General features: G+C 46.9%; 1 protein-coding gene across 1 annotated transcript; it reads left to right on the top strand.

Annotated features, from left to right (window-relative positions):
* Positions 1 to 4,852: 4,852 nt before the first annotated feature.
* Positions 4,853 to 18,413, top strand: LOC309544472 (uncharacterized protein; the record flags this gene model as incomplete). The annotated part of the gene is made up of 2 exons (XM_082243382.1): positions 4,853 to 5,158; positions 17,981 to 18,413. 2 exons carry the CDS (start codon positions 4,853 to 4,855, stop codon positions 18,374 to 18,376), a joined length of 702 nt encoding a protein of 233 aa, XP_082099508.1. The 3' UTR covers positions 18,377 to 18,413.
* Between the last annotated feature and the right edge of the window lie 428 nt (positions 18,414 to 18,841).

Here is an 18,841-nt window from a genome sequence, read left to right on the forward strand (position 1 = left end):
GGGGATTTGTCGAGCAGGGGAAAGAGCGTTTGGTTCGAGTCGCCACAAAGCAATAGATGTGCCGCTCTTGTGCATGTTAGTGATGGACAATAGGTGGGAAAGAAAGGCCTGGAGATTTTTGTTAGGGGCATAGTAGGACACGACTGTGACCTCAGAGTCAAGAAGTTGACCAACCAGGAGGAGGTATCGACCCTCTGGGTCTTTAATTTCTTTCTGAAGCGTGAATGGAGTAGTTCTATGAAACGCTATCAGTACCCCGCGTTACTTCGTGGGAGCAGAGGCCGTATAGACCTGTGAATACTGGCGACCGAAGTGTTAGGGAGTTGATTGCGATGAGAAGTGCGTCTCCTGAAGGCAAGCCACATGAATGGATAATGAAGCAAACGACCGGAAAGCTTTCACTCATTTAGAAGGGGAATTGAAGCCTTGTACATTTAAGGTAAGCACATTTAAGGTGGACATGGTGAAGATTGGAAGTCGTGAGAGGGAGGTAGGAGTCGGGTACCAGGGGTAGGAGGCTCCCCCCGGGGGGGGGGAGGGAGGACGGGATGGGAAGGTAGACCGGAAGGAGAGGGGGGATAGGGAAGCTGGGAAAGGGAAGCTTAGGGAATGTTTAAAGGCTAAGTGAACCTACAGGGGTCCTCCGGAAGGAACTGTGGCTCCTGCCGGTAGGAATCAAAGGGTCCAATAGGTGCCAATCCAAGCAGGGCTGGCTCTAGTGGACAAAAAGTGGGGTGCAGTGAGCAGTCCCTGGGACCAGGACAGCCTAAGAAAACTTATAATGGAATGATGTAAGTAATTTGAGTCAGTTATACAGTAAACTCTAAATTAATTAGGGTGGACAAATATACCCAACTATATGAACATAAGTAGGCAACCAGGGTATCTAGCCCCGAGTGCCTACAGCATACCAATGCACTCAGAACAGGCAGTGACGGTGTTGGGGGAAGAGAGGATGGCAAGGCCGACTGTCAGTAAGCATGCTTAGCAGGCATAGTGAGAACTACTACAACCCATCTGTGGGAAGTGTGCAACCAGCATAGGGGAGGTCAATGTAGAGGCAATTACACAACCATAAGTGCCTGGTAAGAGTACACCGAGCAGCATAACTGGCTGCGTAGCGTGAAAAAACAAAAACAAAAGAAAAAAGGAAAAAAGGGGTCATAGTTACTGTGACGGTGTTCACAGTCACTGGAATTTAAGGACAGATGGGTGATGGTTTGAATTGCTTCATATTTGTCAGCAAGGTCATTTGTTCCCATTTGCCATGAGGTCTCTGGCCAGGAAGTACAACTCCTAATATGGTCATTCCAGGAAGTTCAATGTGGAGACGGACTGTCTAAACAATGTTGCGTTTGTCTGAGGTGGCTTTCCATTTAACTATTGTCGGGTGTGCTAATGAACTCACCTGCTGTCTGCTAAGGGATGTACTGACACTCAGAGTAATGTGTATTGGGGGCTCGTTAGGGAACCATTGTTCTGTGTCTGGCTATTGTGTACATTGATTGCCCCCTGGGGCTTCTGTCTCATTACACATAACAGTCCTTCTACTCAAGTTATCTGACCAATCCCTGCTGACTCATTTTCAAGCCCTCATTTGCATGGCAAAAGGAGGACCTGAAGGGGAACTGCAAGTACTTTGCAATTGACCAATAGGAGGGCGGTTGTTGGGGGCAGGATGTTCCAAATTCTGTATAAAAGTGTGCTATGTTCTTCTAATAAATTGTCTTCCTGTTTGAACTTACATGCAACCTGCTTGGTGTTTGTTCTAATGGATTCCGGACGGCACATAACTGTAGTTCAGATCCCGGATCCTTGGTTGACCGAACCATCAGACGTTGCAATCTGCAAGCTGACTCACTAGAAACAGAGGAGTGTTGGGAGAGCGGAAGCGAGCGAGCAAGGGTCTCGTCACAGTAACTGGGTCGGCAGGGCTGCAAAGTGCTCGCCGAGGCATTGGAAAGCTGGTGAGCGGCATGGTGTCCCATCAGTCCATGGAGTCTTCTGGAGCTTGAACAGGACTTGGAGTTGGTGAAGAATAGCGGCCTCTCTTGTGGATTCCTGGCTGGGCGACTTGGCCAGCGCGGGCTTGCCTTTTCTGCGGTGAGGAGGATGCAGCTCGGCGTCTAGAGCCTTCTGTCGATTGTTCTGGGGGCGTCAAGTGGAGTTCCCGGAAAACGTGTTGCGGGTCTTCGGATGATTTACATTGGTAGGAGGTACCCTTGTAAGAAAAACGGATCGCGAAGGGAAAGATCCAGCGGTAGATAATCTTATGGTGTTGTAGGGTAAGCAAGTGAGGTTTCATAGCTTTGCGCTTAGCAAGGGTGGCTTGTGATAGGTCTTGAAACAACTGGTAGCGATGACCCTGAAAGATTAAGGCTTCCCGATTGTGGGCTGCCGCCATGAGTTGCTCTTTGGAACAGGAATAATGAAGTTTCACTATTATGTCTCTTGGGGGTCCATCATCAGAGCGAGGGGCTAGGGATCTATGAATCCTGTCCATTTCCAATCGCTCTATTGGTATAGAAGGGGCCAGTTCCTGAAAAAGTGCTGTTATGGTGGATTGAAGGTCCTCAACCGATTCTAGGATACCCCTGATCCGTATATTGGATCTCCTGGCCCTGTTCTCAAAGTCCTCCAAGAGGGATTGCAGGGTCAGGTTCTCCTCTCTGAGAGTCTCAAGCTCCTCAGCATGGTTGCCTGTCGCTACCTCTAGTTCATCAGTACGCTGTTCCAGTACAGTCGTGCGGTGGCCCACTACTCTGATTTCATGTGTGAGCCTGTCCATTATGGCATCTGAGGTAGTTTTCAGGGCCCGGGTGAGCATCCGCTCAAATTGCTGGAGGAGGTCAGTTTGTGAAGTGTCGCCCCGGAGTATAAGTGGGGTCAGTCCAAAGTCAGGGTCAAGGTCCCCCTCCTGTGGATGGGCAGAGGAATGCGCACGGGAGGGTGTGTGAGGTGATCTGGAAGATGGTGGGCCCGCCATCTTGAAAGATGACTTGATTAGCACGTCCCGGATAGATTTAGTCTTTATCTTTGACTTGGTGCCTCCGTATACCATCTCAGGTCGGTCAGGCAGTTGGGTCTGTTAGAGGTAAGGTAGGTGTCGGTGACTCGAAGCAGCTAGGCTGTCCTATCCCCAGAGATGCGGAGCTCTAGGCTGTCATGTCTTGCCTAGAAGGCACCGCACATGCCGCCATAGGAATGGTGGAGCTAGTAGCTGAGGAGGATATGATATGTTGAGCATGGAAACAGCTGTATAGGATTAGTAAGTAAATGTCCTGAGTTAGAGAGTTAGTGCTGGGATGAAGGACTGTTGTTATGACTCCTTGTGTGGCCAAGATGGCGGGTGGCTCCTTAAGATAAACTTGAGGGAGTATTAAGTCCTTGTGTGGGGTGTGCAGCTGGGTGGTAAGGCAGAGGAGCAGAGGGTGGGATCATAGGGCTCCTGAAGGGGGATCACTGTCGCTTAACGGAACTCCGGATGCCAGATCTCGCTGCCGATGAGGAAAGGCAACGGCTGCGGCTGTTATGTAGGCCCCAAATCCGTTCCAGGGGCACCCGAGCGTCCGCCGCCACCAGAGAGGTATGTGCCCAATGTAGGTGGTACAGATGGGTCTCTGGGGGAGTGTCGATGGCTGTGGAGGGACGGGGGTTCTGTGTGGACACTTAGGGCTCCCCCGCCGCGATCGCAACATTTTCAGGCAAGGCCGCGGCTTGTATCAGTGTGTAGGCCTGAGGGGTACTTCAGGGAGTAATCTCCCTGTGCACACACAGGCAGATGGTTAGCAGCTCAGGCCAGTTAGTCCCCGATCCAGGGGGCGCCCGTAGTGCTCTGGATGGCTTGGCGAGGCCGCGGGCTGCTCAGACGAGGCCGCGGCTTCCGACCGCTGCTAGGTCGCACTGTCCCCGGGAGGTAATCGGGCCGCTGTTTCTGACCAAAAGCCTCTAATAGTGGAAGGGGCACCTGAGAGAATCGGTTAGGTGTGTTTTAAGCGGCCATCTAGTGCTCAGAACCTTCGGAAGGCTATAGATTGAAATTCCTGGCTCGGAGCTCTCTTTCTTGCGTCCTCCTCGGACGGCTTCCGGTCACGCCCCCATAAATTAATAATTTTATCATTCGTTTTCGTGAAACCAGAAGGGAAATGACGACATGAAAGTGACCTCTACATGTAACTTCCGGGTTATACTCACTCTCATTTCCAGAACGATCGCTGTGTTTGTTGAAGAACCTTCTTTCCTGTCATGGTCTTACCTTCTTGCTGTTCTCCTTCGTTTGACATGTGCTGGCGGCCATCTTGGTTTCTGGGTTTCTTGTAGCCTCCCACCCTGCGGCTCCTCCTTCCCACTGGGAGGAGCTGGATACCTAGCTCATATATATAGGAGGTCTGTGGCTTCAGTTCCCTGCTTGGTCCTCCTGTGTTCACATGCTACTAAGACTGCTGCTACTTCTGGTTCCTGTTCCTGGCTTCGTCTGACTACCCTGCTGGTTCCTGATCCTGGCTTCGTCTGACTACCCTGCTGGTTCCTGATCCTGGCTTCGTCTGACTACCCTGCTGGTTCCTGTCCCCTGGCTTCGCAAAGACTCTGCATCGGTTTCGCCATCCGTTTGGACTTTTGCTTTATAGCTTGTTTTTCAATAAAGCTTTCTTATTTTCACTTATCTGTTGTTGTACGTCTGGTTCATGGTTCCGTGACATTTCCTGAAACTTTAACAATGGATCAACTGGATGAGAGTACCATTGCCATAGCAATGCTTGGGGTAATTGCTATACAACAGGCAAATGCTAAGAAGAGGAAGAGAAGTCAATGAACCAAGCAATGGCTGAGGAATTGTGATCAATATTCACATATGCCCTTGCTGAGAGACCTGAAGGAGAATAATCCTGATGACTTCCGCAACTATCTGCGAATGCCAGATGAATCCTTTCAGCTGCTATTGAGCCAAGTATCACCTCTGATAAAAAAGCAGGATACGGTGCTCAGACAAAGCATCACTGCAGAGCAACGGCTAATAGCAACCCTGCGTTTCCTAGCAACTGGAAGGACATATGAGGATTTGAAGTTCAGCACAGCAATATCGGCTCAGTCTCTCGGATGTATCATTCCTGAAACGTGTGGAGCTATAGTGAAGGTCCTGCAACGCGATTATTTAAAGGTAAGCACATTCTGTCTATTCTAGTGTAGTTTAACCCCTATCCATTATTTTGCCCACCGCTACCTGTAAAGATCACACTCAAGCACAGCACACATCAGCTTTTAGTGCAAATATAGGAAAAGGGGGGAGATTGGCGCAATCGGAATGCACGAGCTGCTGCGATAATCTAGATATGGGCAAAATGCAGATGATAAAGTCCAGTGGAATTGCTAAATCACTTTGATGGTGTAACGCTCCTGCGTTTCTTATATGGTGTGGATTTTCAGCTGCAGAAATAGTTCCACGTCAGTAGTCATGTAAGAGATATGCTGAGATACCATTCCCAACCTCAATGACTCATCATGTGTGGAAGGTCTTATTTCAGCCAGTAAATACACACAATTAGCAAGCTGGTTCCTAGAGTGACTTTATGTATGTGGTAACACAATGATGAAGGTTGAGGGATAGGTTGAGTGGAGGTGGTAGGTGATAGACACTTGAAGGTGAGACAGTAGCAGATGGATGCAGGAAGGTTTAGCAATGTTGTATGGTAGCAGATGACAGAATAGCAGGTGGACATACAAAAGAGATCAACCCAGTGCAGAAAAGTAGCAGTAGTCTCAAGAGCTAGCAATCTAGTTATGCAGATGTGATAAACAGTCTTTACTATGCAGAGCTAGATAGTGTAAGCTTAGTATAAGTTTATAGAGAATTCCCCTGCGGGGTACTTAGCACTATTAGCGATACAGCCGAAGGGTGGTTCAGGAGAGGCGGATGATCCAGTAGCGGGATACAGGGATCAGCGCAGCGAGGTTCCGTCAGCGAGGTAAGCTTGCAAGCATGGAAGCTTAAAGCAAGGTTAGCATCCAGGTAAGGGTGTTTGAACGAACACATGTGAGTGAGAACCGGCGCTTTAAATAGCCATGTAGTCCGGCGCTGGGTGATGACAGCTCCAGTCTTAAAGGTGTATGCGCACCTTTCCAAAAGTAAATGGTGGGGCGCATACACTTGTGGAAAGTGTAATTTAGGGTACCAAAGGTACCGGAACATTACAATACCCCCCCCTTAAGGCCTGCTCCTGAAGGCCTCTGGAGCTGGTTTGTCTGGGTATCTCGCATGAAAATTGCGGATTAATCTAGGGGCATGTATGTCAGAGGTGTTTAGCCAGGTGTCGTCTTGGGGCCCATAGTTCTTCCATCTAACCAAGTACTGAAGTCTTCTTCTGTAGATACGAGAATCCAGAATCTCTTTTATCTCGTATTCTTCTCCACCTTCAACTTGTACAGGAGGGGGAGGTGGAATATTAGGCCTTATTCCTTGGTCCGGAACATGGGGTTTTAGTAGCGACACATGGAAAATGGGATGGATTTTTAGGTCCATTGGCAATGTAAGCTGCACTGCAGCTTTTCCAATAAGTTTCTTGATTGGGAAAGGTCCCAAGAACAGAGGTCCAAGCTTTTTGCTAGGGATCTTCAGTCTCAAGTTTTTTGTTGAGAGCCAAACGAGGTCCCCGATAGTATACTGTGGAGAAGGTCTTCTACGAAGATCATAGTACTTCTTTTGTTGACTGTGAGCATGTGCAATGGTAGTATTTAGTAAACCCAGAGAATCCTTTATTTGGGTAAGATAGTCTGAGGCTACTGGGTTATTTGAAGGAAGGATGCGTGGAGGGAGAATAGAGGGATGGAACCCATAGTTCAAGTAGAACGGACTCTGCTTGGTTGTACTGTGAGTTGCGTTGTTGTAGGCAAATTCTGCCAGGGGGAGAAGATCCAACCAATCATCCTGTTGGTAAGAAGTGTAACAACGTAAATACTGCTCGATGCATTGGTTGACTCTTTCAGTCTGTCCGTTGGTCTGCGGATGGTAAGGAGAAGTGAGCTTCCGCTCAATCCGTAGTATGTGACATAGTTCTTGCCAGAATTTAGAAATAAATTGGGATCCATGGTCAGACAAAAGAGTTTTTGGGATACCATGTAATCTGAAGACATGTTTCATCAGGAGTTCTGCCGTTTGTTTGGACGAAGGTAGTCTGCGAATAGCAATGAAATGTGCCATCTTTGTCAGATGGTCCACTGACACCAAGATGGTATTAAATCCTTTGGAAGGAGGCAATTCTACGATGAAGTCCAATGACAAAACCTCCCATGGAGTTTGGGGTATTGGTAGACTGCATAGTAGACCGGATGGTCTCGTAGTGTCAATTTTGGACCTGGCACAGACATTGCATGAAGAGACGAATTTTTGTATAGATGTTTTCATGTCAGGCCACCAGAATTGCCGAGAAATCAAATTGAAAGTCTTTGTCATACCCATATGTCCTGCCATAGGCACATCATGCGATAACTCCAAGATCTTGGTGCGTAGGGTAGGTGGTATGTAAAGTTTGTCGTTGTAGTAGAGGAAGCCTTCTGCATCGGTATTTAGTTGTGGTGGGGGTGAATCCAACCTTATACCATGCAGAACCTCTTCCTTCAAGGAACGGACAACTCCAATAATGCGTTTGTGAGGTATTATAGGAACGGAAGGAATTTCAAAGTAGTTTTCTTCAGTTAGTCGTGATAGTGCATCCGCCTTTTTGTTCTTATCTGCAGGTGTGTAGGTCACTAGGAAGTTAAACCTTAGAAAGAATAGTGACCATCGTACCTGTCGATGCGAGAGAGTTTTGCTAGTCTGAAGATATTGGAGGTTTTTATGGTCCGTGTATATAATTATTGGTAATTGGGTGCCTTCGAGTAAATGTCGCCAATTCTCCAGAACCAATTTTATAGCAAGCAGTTCCTTTTCACCCACGGGGTAATTTATCTCGGGACTGCTCAGGGATTTAGAAAAAAAAGCGACTGGATGAAGTGGTGAAGTGGGGGTAGGTCGTTGGGAGAGTATTGCTCCTACTGCCAGGTTTCACGCATCTACCTCCAGAATGTATTGGAGGGATGGGTCTGGATGGCGTAATATGGGAGCGGAAGTAAACCTTGTCTTTAACAAGTGGAAAGCCTTATTTGCTTCTTCTGACCATTTAAATGGTATTTTTATGCTAGTGAGCTGTGTGAGGGGTCTCACAATAGCAGAAAAGTTTTTTATGAACTTCCTGTAGAAATGTGAAAATCCCAGGAATCGCTGTAGCGCCTTGCGTGTAGTTGGTGTAGGCCAATCCTGAATGCAGGATATTTTACTCATGTCCATCTCGATTCCTGTTTTGGATATGATGTAGCCTAGAAAGAGTACCTCATCTTTATGGAACAAGCATTTCTTCAGCTTCACATAAAGATTATGTGCAAGCAATCTCGATAATACAAGTCTTACATGTCTTATGTGTTCAGACAGGGTCCGTGAATATATAAGTATATCGTCCAGATATACCACAACACAGACATCTAGTAAGTCTTTAAAAATATCGTTTATAAATCGTTGGAAAACTGCAGGGGCATTGCATAGGCCGAATGGCATCACAAGATATTCGAACAATCCGTATCTAGTTCTGAATGCAGTCTTCCACTCGTGTCCATCACGGATTCGAATGAGATTGTATGCTCCTTTCAGGTCTAATTTTGAAATATAGGTAGCTCCACGCACCTGCTCAATGAGCTCAGGGATAAGCGGTAGAGGATAGCGATCTTTTATTGTGATAGCATTCAATTTCCTGTAGTCGATGATAGGTCTGAGACTTGAATCTTTATTGCGAACAAAAAAGAGTCCTGCTGCTGTGGAAGAAGTGGAAGGTCTAATACAGGCATCACTAAATGGCGGCCCGCGGTCCGTTCCCGGCCCCCATCCTTCCCCCTCCCGGACCGCAGCTGTCATGCCATTTATCAGCCTGCTCTCCTTTCAGCTGTGATTTCTTTGCAGACTTGCAGGGCCGACAGCGTGAGTTCTGTAGGGAGGGCGGGAACTGCCCGAGGTGAACAGTCAGTGATTGGTTGCCAAGATGAATGGCAGTCTAAGCAACCAATCACCATCTTGCAGCTTCCTTCCTCCAGACCTGCTATGCCTCGAGTTCTCCTGGCTGTGTAAGGTAGGGGAGACGTAATGTAGGAAGGGGGAGAGACACTGAGTACAGCAAAGAAGAGTACTCTAATGTGTATGGGGGCTATGTACTCTAATGTGTATGGGGGCTATGTACTCTAATGTGTATGGGGGCTATGTACTCTAATGTGTATGGGGGCTATGTACTCTAATGTGTATGGGGGCTATGTACTCTAATGTGTATGGGGGCTATGTAATTTAATGTGTATGGGGGCTATGTACTCTAATGTGTATGGGGGCTATGTAATTTAATGTGTATGGGGGCTATGTACTCTAATGTGTATGGGGGGCTGAGGACTGTGATATGTGTGGGGGGCTGAGGACTCTGATATGTGTGGGGGGCTGAGGACTTTGATGTGGGGGGAATGGGGGTTAAGGCTGAGTACTATAATGTCAGGGGGGGAGGGGGGAACTGAATACGTTAATGGGGAGCTGAGGACAATGTGGGGGAGCTGAGTACTGTATTTGGTAGGCTGAGTACTGTGATGGGGGGCTGAGGATAGTAATGTAGGGGAGTTGGGTACTGTAATGAGGGGATAAGAAGGGTGTTGATGTTAAGGGGGTATGATAACACAAAGGGGGGAGGGAACTGTGATGTGCAGTGGACAATGTGGAACGGATGCAAGGATGGGATTGTGATATGGGGCTCAGTGTCACAGGTAGGTCAGCCCATTCATTTTAATGGGCTGCACTACCCATGAGAAATGCAGGAAAACAAGTCCCTGGCCCTTTTTTTAAATTGCGCAGCACCAAGCTGTGCTGAAGTGTGGCGTGTTCCTCTGTGGGCCGGGAACATGTGCAGTTTCACCTGCATTCCCCAGCTGCAGAGATGGGAACGCCTAGGAGAGGGTGCTGTAATGTAAAGGATCTGAATCAAATCACAAACATGATTCGGACCTCCGCTGGAAAAAGATTTTACTAAGCGGACCTCCATGAATTTTAATTCAGTACCCCTGGTCTAATAAAACCTTTTTCCAAGTTCTCATCCAAATAGGTTTTGAGATGGGCAAGTTCATCCTGTGAAAGAGGATAAACATGACCGAACGGCAATTTGCTATTTGGGAGTAGATCAATGCTACAATCATAGTCTCGATGAGGAGGTAATGTTTGAGCATTTTTCTCAAGAAAAACCTCAGAAAGATCCTGATAACATAGTGGTGCAATCTCATCTGTCACCACAGACAGAATCTTCCCGGAAAACGGGAGGTTACACGTTTCCTCGCAATAACAAGAAGGGAAGGTCAATGACCGTTTCTTCCAATCTATGGTTGGTTGGTGTGTGTGTAACCAGGGAAGTCCCAACACAATGGGAAAGTGGGGTGAAGGTATTAAATCGAAGGTAGAAGTCTCCCTATGAGACTCGTTAATAGTGACTAGAAGTGCTTGTGTCTGATCGGTGATCGGACCAGAGGATAACGGAACACCGGTAATAAGACTTACTGAGACAGGTTTGAGTTTAGAAATAATAGGAATTTTATTTAAAGCAGCAAAACATATATTCATATAATTTCCACAAGATCCTGTGTCAATCATGGCCTTAGTAGTAATCCTGTTCTGGTCCCACTGTAATGTAAAAAAAAACAGAAATGTAGGGGTTAGTGAATGAAGTTGTCAATCCTCCTAGAGAGACATGTGAATACTCACCCTTCTTTTTGTTGACTAGGGGACAGACGTTTATCTTGTGATCCGGGGATGCACAGTACAAGCAGAGATTTTCATTTCGTCTTTTGGCTTTTTCCATAGTTGATAGCGGTGGGCGTATGGTTCCTACCTCCATAGGAACGGCCAGACTCCGAGAGGAAACGGATAATGGCATTCCCATCTTTTCAGCCTTTCTTTCTCGTAGTCTTCTATCTATGGTAATACTGAGTTGTATTAATGCATCCAGGGTTTTTGGCAGATCCGCTCGGGCGAGCTCGTCCTTAACAGCTTCTGATAGGCCAAGCCTAAATTGGGTTTTCAGAGATGCATCATTCCATTCTGAATCAAGGGTCCATCTCTTGAACTCTGCGACAAAGTCTTCTACAGGCCTCCTTCCTTGTTTCAAGGATCTTAACTGAAGATCAGCAGTACTCTGCCTATTGGGGTCATCATATAGGCTAGTGAGCTCTGCCAGGAACAAGGCATAGGAGTTGAGAAGCTGGTCGTTTTTCTCAAAAAGAGAATCTGCCCAGGCTCGAGGATCGCTTGATAGGTAAGAAATAATAGTACAAACCTTAATGTGATCAGTAAGGTAGGTACGAGGTTTTAGCAAAAAAAGTAACTCACATGCGTTTTTAAATTCGCGAAATTTTTTGCGATCGCCTGTAAATACCAAAGGGGGATTTATCTTGGGTTCAGGGGACTGAGCAGAGGTAAGTTGTGTCAGTCTAATTACCTGCTGTGACAGAGCCTGATTGTCTTCTTTTAATTCAGCAAGTGCGTGTATTAACGCAGATACTTGCTGTTTTAATTGTGTCACCTGAGTGGTTATTTCTGCTGAATCCATTTTTAGGTTCGTTCAATCTGTAACGCTCCTGCGTTTCTTATATGATGTGGATTTTCAGCTGCAGAAATAGTTCCACGTCAGTAGTCATGTAAGAGATATGCTGAGATACCATTCCCAACCTCAATGACTCATCATGTGTGGAAGGTCTTATTTCAGCCAGTAAATACACACAATTAGCAAGCTGGTTCCTAGAGTGACTTTATGTATGTGGTAACACAATGATGAAGGTTGAGGGATAGGTTGAGTGGAGGTGGTAGGTGATAGACACTTAAAGGTGAGTCAGTAGCAGATGGATGCAGGAAGGTTTAGCAATGTTGTATGGTAGCAGATGACAGAATAGCAGGTGGACATACAAAAGAGATCAACCCAGTGCAGAAAAGTAGCAGTAGTCTCAAGAGCTAGCAATCTAGTTATGCAGATGTGATAAACAGTCTTTACTATGCAGAGCTAGATAGTGTAAGCTTAGTATAAGTTTATAGAGAATTCCCCTGCGGGGTACTTAGCACTATTAGCGATACAGCCGAAGGGTGGTTCAGGAGAGGCGGATGATCCAGTAGCGGGATACAGGGATCAGCGCAGCGAGGTTCCGTCAGCGAGGTAAGCTTGCAAGCATGGAAGCTTCAAGCAAGGTTAGCATCCAGGTAAGGGTGTTTGAACGAACATATGTGAGTGAGAACCGGCGCTTTAAATAGCCATCTAGTCCGGCGCTGGGTGATGACAGCTCCAGTCTTAAAGGTGTATGCGCACCTTTCCAAAAGTAAATGGTGGGGCGCATACACTTGTGGAAAGTGTAATTTAGGGTACCAAAGGTACCGGAACATTACAGATGGCTGCAGGCTTTGAAGGGTGAAGTAACCCTGTATGGATCCAAGACAAAGAGAGAAGAGAAGACTAAGCGCCAATCTAAGTGTAGCAATGCAGTAAATTTAATAGCAATTAAAAGAGTGTTACTCACAAACGTGCGTAAAAAACAGGCATCTCAAGATGTATATGGCATCTGGGCAATGTTCATCCAGGGTGTCATTCCGAATCCCTTGTGCAGCTGGTGCTGTGGGGGATGAGCGGAGATCTCCTGTTATGAGGCAGGGGACGTGCAGATCCTTCGGCGGTGGTATAGCAGCGTGGGTCCTTGGGTCGGAGGGCTATCACATAGAACATATTTATACAGTGCCTTGCGAAAGTATTCGGCCCCCTTGAACTTTTCGACCTTTTGCCACATTTCAGGCTTCAAACATGAAGATATAAAACTGTAATTTTTTGTGAAGAATCAACAACAAGTGGGACACAATCATGAAGTGGAACGAAATTTATTGGATATTTCAAACTTTGTTAACAAATAAAAACCGAAAAATTGGGCGTGCAAAATTATTCAGCCCCTTTACTTTCAGTGCAGCAAACTTTCTCCAGAAGTTCAGTGAGGATCTCTGAATGATCCAATGTTGACCTAAATGACTAATGATAAATAGAATCCACCTGTGTGTGATCAAGTCTCCGTATAAATGCACCTGCACTGTGATAGTCTCAGAGGTCCGTTTAAAGCGCAGAGAGCATCATGAAGAACAAGGAACACACCAGGCAGGTCCGAGATACTGTTGTGGAAAAGTTTAAAGTCGGATTTGGATACAAAAAGATTTCCCAAGATTTAAACAAGCTTTAAACATCCCAAGGAGCACTGTGCAAGCAATAATATTGAAATGGAAGGAGTATCAGACCACTGCAAATCTACGAAGACCTCTAAACTTTCAGCTCATACAAGGAGAAGCCTGATCAGAGATGCAGCCAAGAGGCCCATGATCACTCTGGATGAACTGCAGAGATCTACAGCTGAGGTGGGAGACTTTGTCCATAGGACAACAATCTATCGTATACTGCACAAATCTGGCCTTTATGGAAGAGTGGTAAGAAGAAAGCCATTTCTTAAAGATATCCATAAAAAGTGTATTTTAAAGTTTGCCACAAGCAACCTGGGAGACACACCAAACATGTGGAAGAAGGTGCTCTGGTCAGATGAAACCAAAATCGAACTTTTTGGCAACAATGCAAAACGTTATGTTTGGCGTAAAAGCAACACAGCTCATCACCCTGAACACACCATCCCCACTGTCAAACATGGTGGTGGCAGCATCATGGTTTGGGCCTGCTTTTCTTCAGCAGGGACAGGGAAGATGGTTAAAATTGATGGGAAGATGGATGGAGCCAAATACAGGACCATTCTGGAAGAAAACCTGATGGAGTCTGCAAAAGACCTGAGACTGGGACGGAGATTAGTCTTCCAACAAGACAATGATCCAAAACATAAAGCAAAATCTACAATGGAATGGTTCACAAATAAACATATCCAGTCAAAGTCCAGATCTGAATCCAATCGAGAATCTGGGGAAAGAACTGAAAACTGCTGTTCACAAACGCTCTCCATCCAACCTCACTGAGCTCGAGCTGTTTTGCAAGGAGGAATGGGCAAAAATTTCAGTCTCTCGATGTGCAAAACTGATAGAGACATACCCCAAGCGACTTACATCTGTAATTGCAGCAAAAGGTGGCGCTACAAAGTATTAACTTAAGGGGGCTGAATAATTTTGCACGCCCAATTTTTCGGTTTTTTATTTCTAATATCCAAATATCCAATAAATTTTGTTGCACTTCATGATTGTGTCCCACTTGTTGTTGATTCTTTACAAAAAAATACAGTTTTATATCTTTATGTTTGAAGCCTGAAATGTGGTAAAAGGTCGCAAAGTTCAAGGGGGCCGAATACTTTTGCAAGGCACTGTATATATAAATATATAATGAAAAATAAATACTGCAATAAATACGTTTTACAGGGATGTGTAGCTGTAATCATGTGCCCAGGTTTGTGGCTCTTGAGGGGGGCAAGGTTCACGCCACTGATGATGCATGTCCGGTGCTGGTGTTGCAGTACGTTCACCTATGATGGTGTTGGGTGTTAGCTCACCCTTGATGCCTTTATTAAGTAGTTGTAGGAACAGAGGTTCCAGCAAGATCTTCTGCTCCTCAGACATCCTTCTCATTTTTTTGGCACCAAATGCGCATAGGTCATCGCATTCAGGCCCGGACTGGGACAAAAAATAGGCCTGGGCATTTTGGACTGAGCAGCCCGCGAGGGGGGGGGGGGGCGTGGCGTTTGTCGGGATGGTTGATGACAGGATTTAATGTTCCAGGATGTGTGGATTCGATTACGGTACCTTTTTTAGTTTAATCTTCAATTTAGATCAGAGCTGCCATATGATGCTGTTTTTTTGTCTTACTTTAAATCCTGTTTTGATGGTTGAGTCCTAAAAATAGTATTAAGCAGATCAGTCCCAATTCCTGCACTATCACACATCAGATCAGTCCCAATTCCTGCACTATCACACATCAGATCAGTCCCAATTCCTGCACTATCACACCTCAGATCACCCCCAATTCCTGCACTATCATACCTTAGATCACCCCAATTCCTGCGCTATCATACCTTAGATCACCCCAATTCCTGCACCTTAACACCTCAGATCAGCCCCTGGTAGGCTGGCACTGGCAGCAACAATTTTATTCAAATCAGGATTTCTTCTGCAAATAGGCTGACCTGGCACTGGCAGGCTTAGTACTAGACTAGTACTATGCCTGGCTGCCAGTGCCAGGCCAGCCTATTTGCAGAAGAAATCCTGATTTCTTTGAATACAATTGTTGCTGCCAGTGCCAGTCCAGCCTATCTGCAAAAGAAATCCCTAAGTAGAAGTCACTCCTCTCTCCAGTCTTCCACTTACCTTGGGTATGCTGTGCGGTGTGGCTGCAGAGTGTTCCCGCTGGACATAGTAGAGGAGATGGTCAGAGACTGCAAACATGATACAAGAGATGGTCAGAGTCTGAGGACATGATACAAGAGATGGCCAGAGACTGAGGACATGATACAGAAGATGGTCAGAGACTGAGGACATGATACAGGAGATGGTCAGAGACTGAAGACATGATACAGAAGATGGTCAGAGACTGAGGACATGATACAGGAGATGGTCAGAGACTGAGGACGTGATACAGGAAATGGTCAGAGACTGAGGACATGATACAGGAGATGGTCAGAGACTGAGGACATGATACAGGAGATGGTCAGAGACTGAGGACATGATACAGAAGATGGTCAGAGACTGAGGACATGATACAGGAGATGGTCAGAGACTGAAGACATGATACAGAAGATGGTCAGAGACTGAGGACATGATACAGGAGATGGTCAGAGACTGAGGACATGATACAGGAGATGGTCAGAGACTGAGGACATGATACAGGAGATGGTCAGAGACTGAGGACATGATACAGGAGATGGTCAGATACTGAGGACATGATACAGGAGATGGTCAGAGACTGAGGACATGATACAGGAGATGGTCAGAGACTGAGGACGTGATACAGGAGATGGTCAGAGACTGAGGACGTGATACAGGAGATGGTCAGAGACTGAGGATGTGATACAGGAGATGGTCAGAGACTGAGGACGTGATACAGGAGATGGTCAGAGACTGAGGACGTGATACAGGAGATGGTCAGAGACTGAGGACATGATACAGGAGATGGTCAGAGACTGAGGACATGATACAGGAGATGGTCAGAGACTGAGGACATGATACAGGAGATGGTCAGAGACTGAGGACATGATACAGGAGATGGTCAGAGACTGAGGACATGATACGGGAGATGGTCAGAGACTGAGGACATGATACGGGAGATGGTCAGAGACTGCGGACGTGATACAGGAGATGGTCAGAGACTGAGGACGTGATACAGGAGATGGTCAGAGACTGAGGACATGATACAGGAGATGGTCAGAGACTGAGGACATGATACAGGAGATGGTCAGAGCCTGAGGACATGATACAGAAGATGGTCAGAGACTGAGGACATGATACAGGAGATGGTCAGAGACTGCGGACGTGATACAGGAGATGGTCAGAGACTGCGGACATCATACAGGAGATGGTCAGAGACTGCAAACATGATAGAAGATAGGACACTAGGGGGGCTGGAGAGCACAGGGAAAGCAGATAGCACTGGAGGAGCTGAAGGGCAAGGGGGGGGGACTGGAGAGAATTAAGGAAGGCGCAGGGTGGGGATAGCACTGGGGTGGGGGGGCGGGCAGGGAAAACCAGGGGGATGGAGAGCACTGGGTAGGGGGACTGGAGAGCACTGGGGGGGAACTGGAAATCACTTAGCCAGGGAGCACAGGGGGGTGGAGAGCACTGGTTGAGCCAGAGAGCATAGTGGGAGATGAAAAGCACTGTGGGGACTTAAAGAGCAGGGGGGGGGGCTAAAGAGCACAGGGGGGGCTAAAGAGCACTGGAGGGGGGGTTGAAGAGCACTGGGGGAGGGCTAAGATCACTGGGGGGGGCAGTAAAAGAAGTTGAATAGGAGGAGGATGGGACAGCTCAGCTGCATATAGAGAAATTGATATTTCTCCTGCAGCCGCAGAATGCCTGCAGAAGGGAGGAGAAGAATCAGGCATCCATCCAGCGGCAGCAGGATCCAGAAGAGGGAAACATCAAATCCTCTATATGAAGCCGCCCCATCCCCCTCCTATTCAGTAGCAGTACACACGGCCGGTGACACCGGGGCTGCACATCACTGAAGACACTGGCGTCGTGAGGAGCCGCACTTACCTTCCCTCCCCGGCCCGCCGCCGCCCCCGCCCCTCGCGAGCAGCCCGGAGTCAGAGTGAAGGAGCTGCCAGCTGCTTGCTTCGATGGCCGATGCTTCGAGTGCGGGCTGTGCTGCTGGCCGCACCGGGCAGGACACCGGCGCGGCGGGAAGGAGCACACAGACACTGACACAAACTTCAGGAACATACTTCTCTTCACTTCCGGCTCCCTAGCCAATCAGCCTCCTGCTCGGGGGGGTGTGACTCACACCCCCCCTGAGCAGAAGGCTGATTGGCCGCGGAGCCGGTGTAGCTGGCAAGTACACCGGCCGCGGCCGCCGCTGTGAGGGAAAATGAATGTCTGGCTTCTACATTCTACTATGAGGAGTCCGACTGAGTGCGAGCTGGCGCCGCGGCCCACCGGGAATGTGCCCGGTGTGCCCAATGGTCAGTCCGGCCCTGATCGCATTCCTCCCTGGGTTTGTTGAGCACTGCCGATGCCTGTGCTAGGAACGCCGCAGTGTGGTCATGCACAGCACAACGTTTTTTCCCCCTGACGGTGTTTCCAGCACTGCCGCTGAGGTGCAAGGCTCCCTGCTTTCCATGGGAGTGGTGAATAGATCCTGTGTTTTTTCAGAAGAAATTAATATTTTATTATGTCATAATATCAAATACAAACCTTTAACAACTTCTTTTTTTGTTACAGTTACCAACAACAGTGGAGGAGTGGCTGGCAACAGCAAAACAATTCCAGGACTATTGGAATTTCTCGAACTGTGGCGGTGCAATTGACGGGAAACATGTTCGGATTACCCCACCTGCGAACTCTGGATCATACTACTTCAATTACAAGGGCTATTTCATTATAGTGTTAATGGCCATAGTTAATGCCAAGTATGTATTCATTTTCGTAGACATTGGGAAGAATGGGCGAAACTCCGATGGAGGGGTTATAGAGAAAACAGAGTTCGCCAAACAGTTAAAGAATGGGTCACTGATTCTTCCGTCCAGACAAGAGACTGAACATGGACTCAATTTCGTATTTGTTGCAGATGAGGCATTTGGTTTGGGGGAAAATGTGATGAAACCATTTCCCATGTAAAACCTTAACCCAGATCAACGCATCTTCAATTACAGACTGTCAAGCACTAGACATGTTGTTGAAAATGCATTTGGTATAATGGCCAATCGTTTTCGCATTTTCCATACTGCCATCAATGTCTCCCCTTCAAACATCGACAAAATAGTGCATTAACCACTTTACCACCGGAGGATTTTGCTGTCTTACGTCTGGGCCACTTTTTGCGATTCGGCACTGTGCGACTTTAACTGACAATTGCGCGGTCGTGCGATGCTGTACCCAAACGAAATTTATGTCCTTTTTTTCCCACAAACAGAGCTTTCTTTTGGTGGTATTTGATCACCTGTGCGATTTTTACTTTTTGTGCTATAAACAAAAAAAGAGCGACAATTTTGAAAAAAGAACAATATTTTTCACATTTTTTTATATGAAATCCCCCCCCCCCCCCAAAAAATGTAAAAATCTAAATTTTTTTATAATTTTAGG

Source organism: Pelophylax lessonae, assembly GCF_965119305.1.
Source record: "Pelophylax lessonae genome assembly, chromosome: 1".
Classification (NCBI taxonomy): Eukaryota; Metazoa; Chordata; class Amphibia; order Anura; family Ranidae; genus Pelophylax; species Pelophylax lessonae.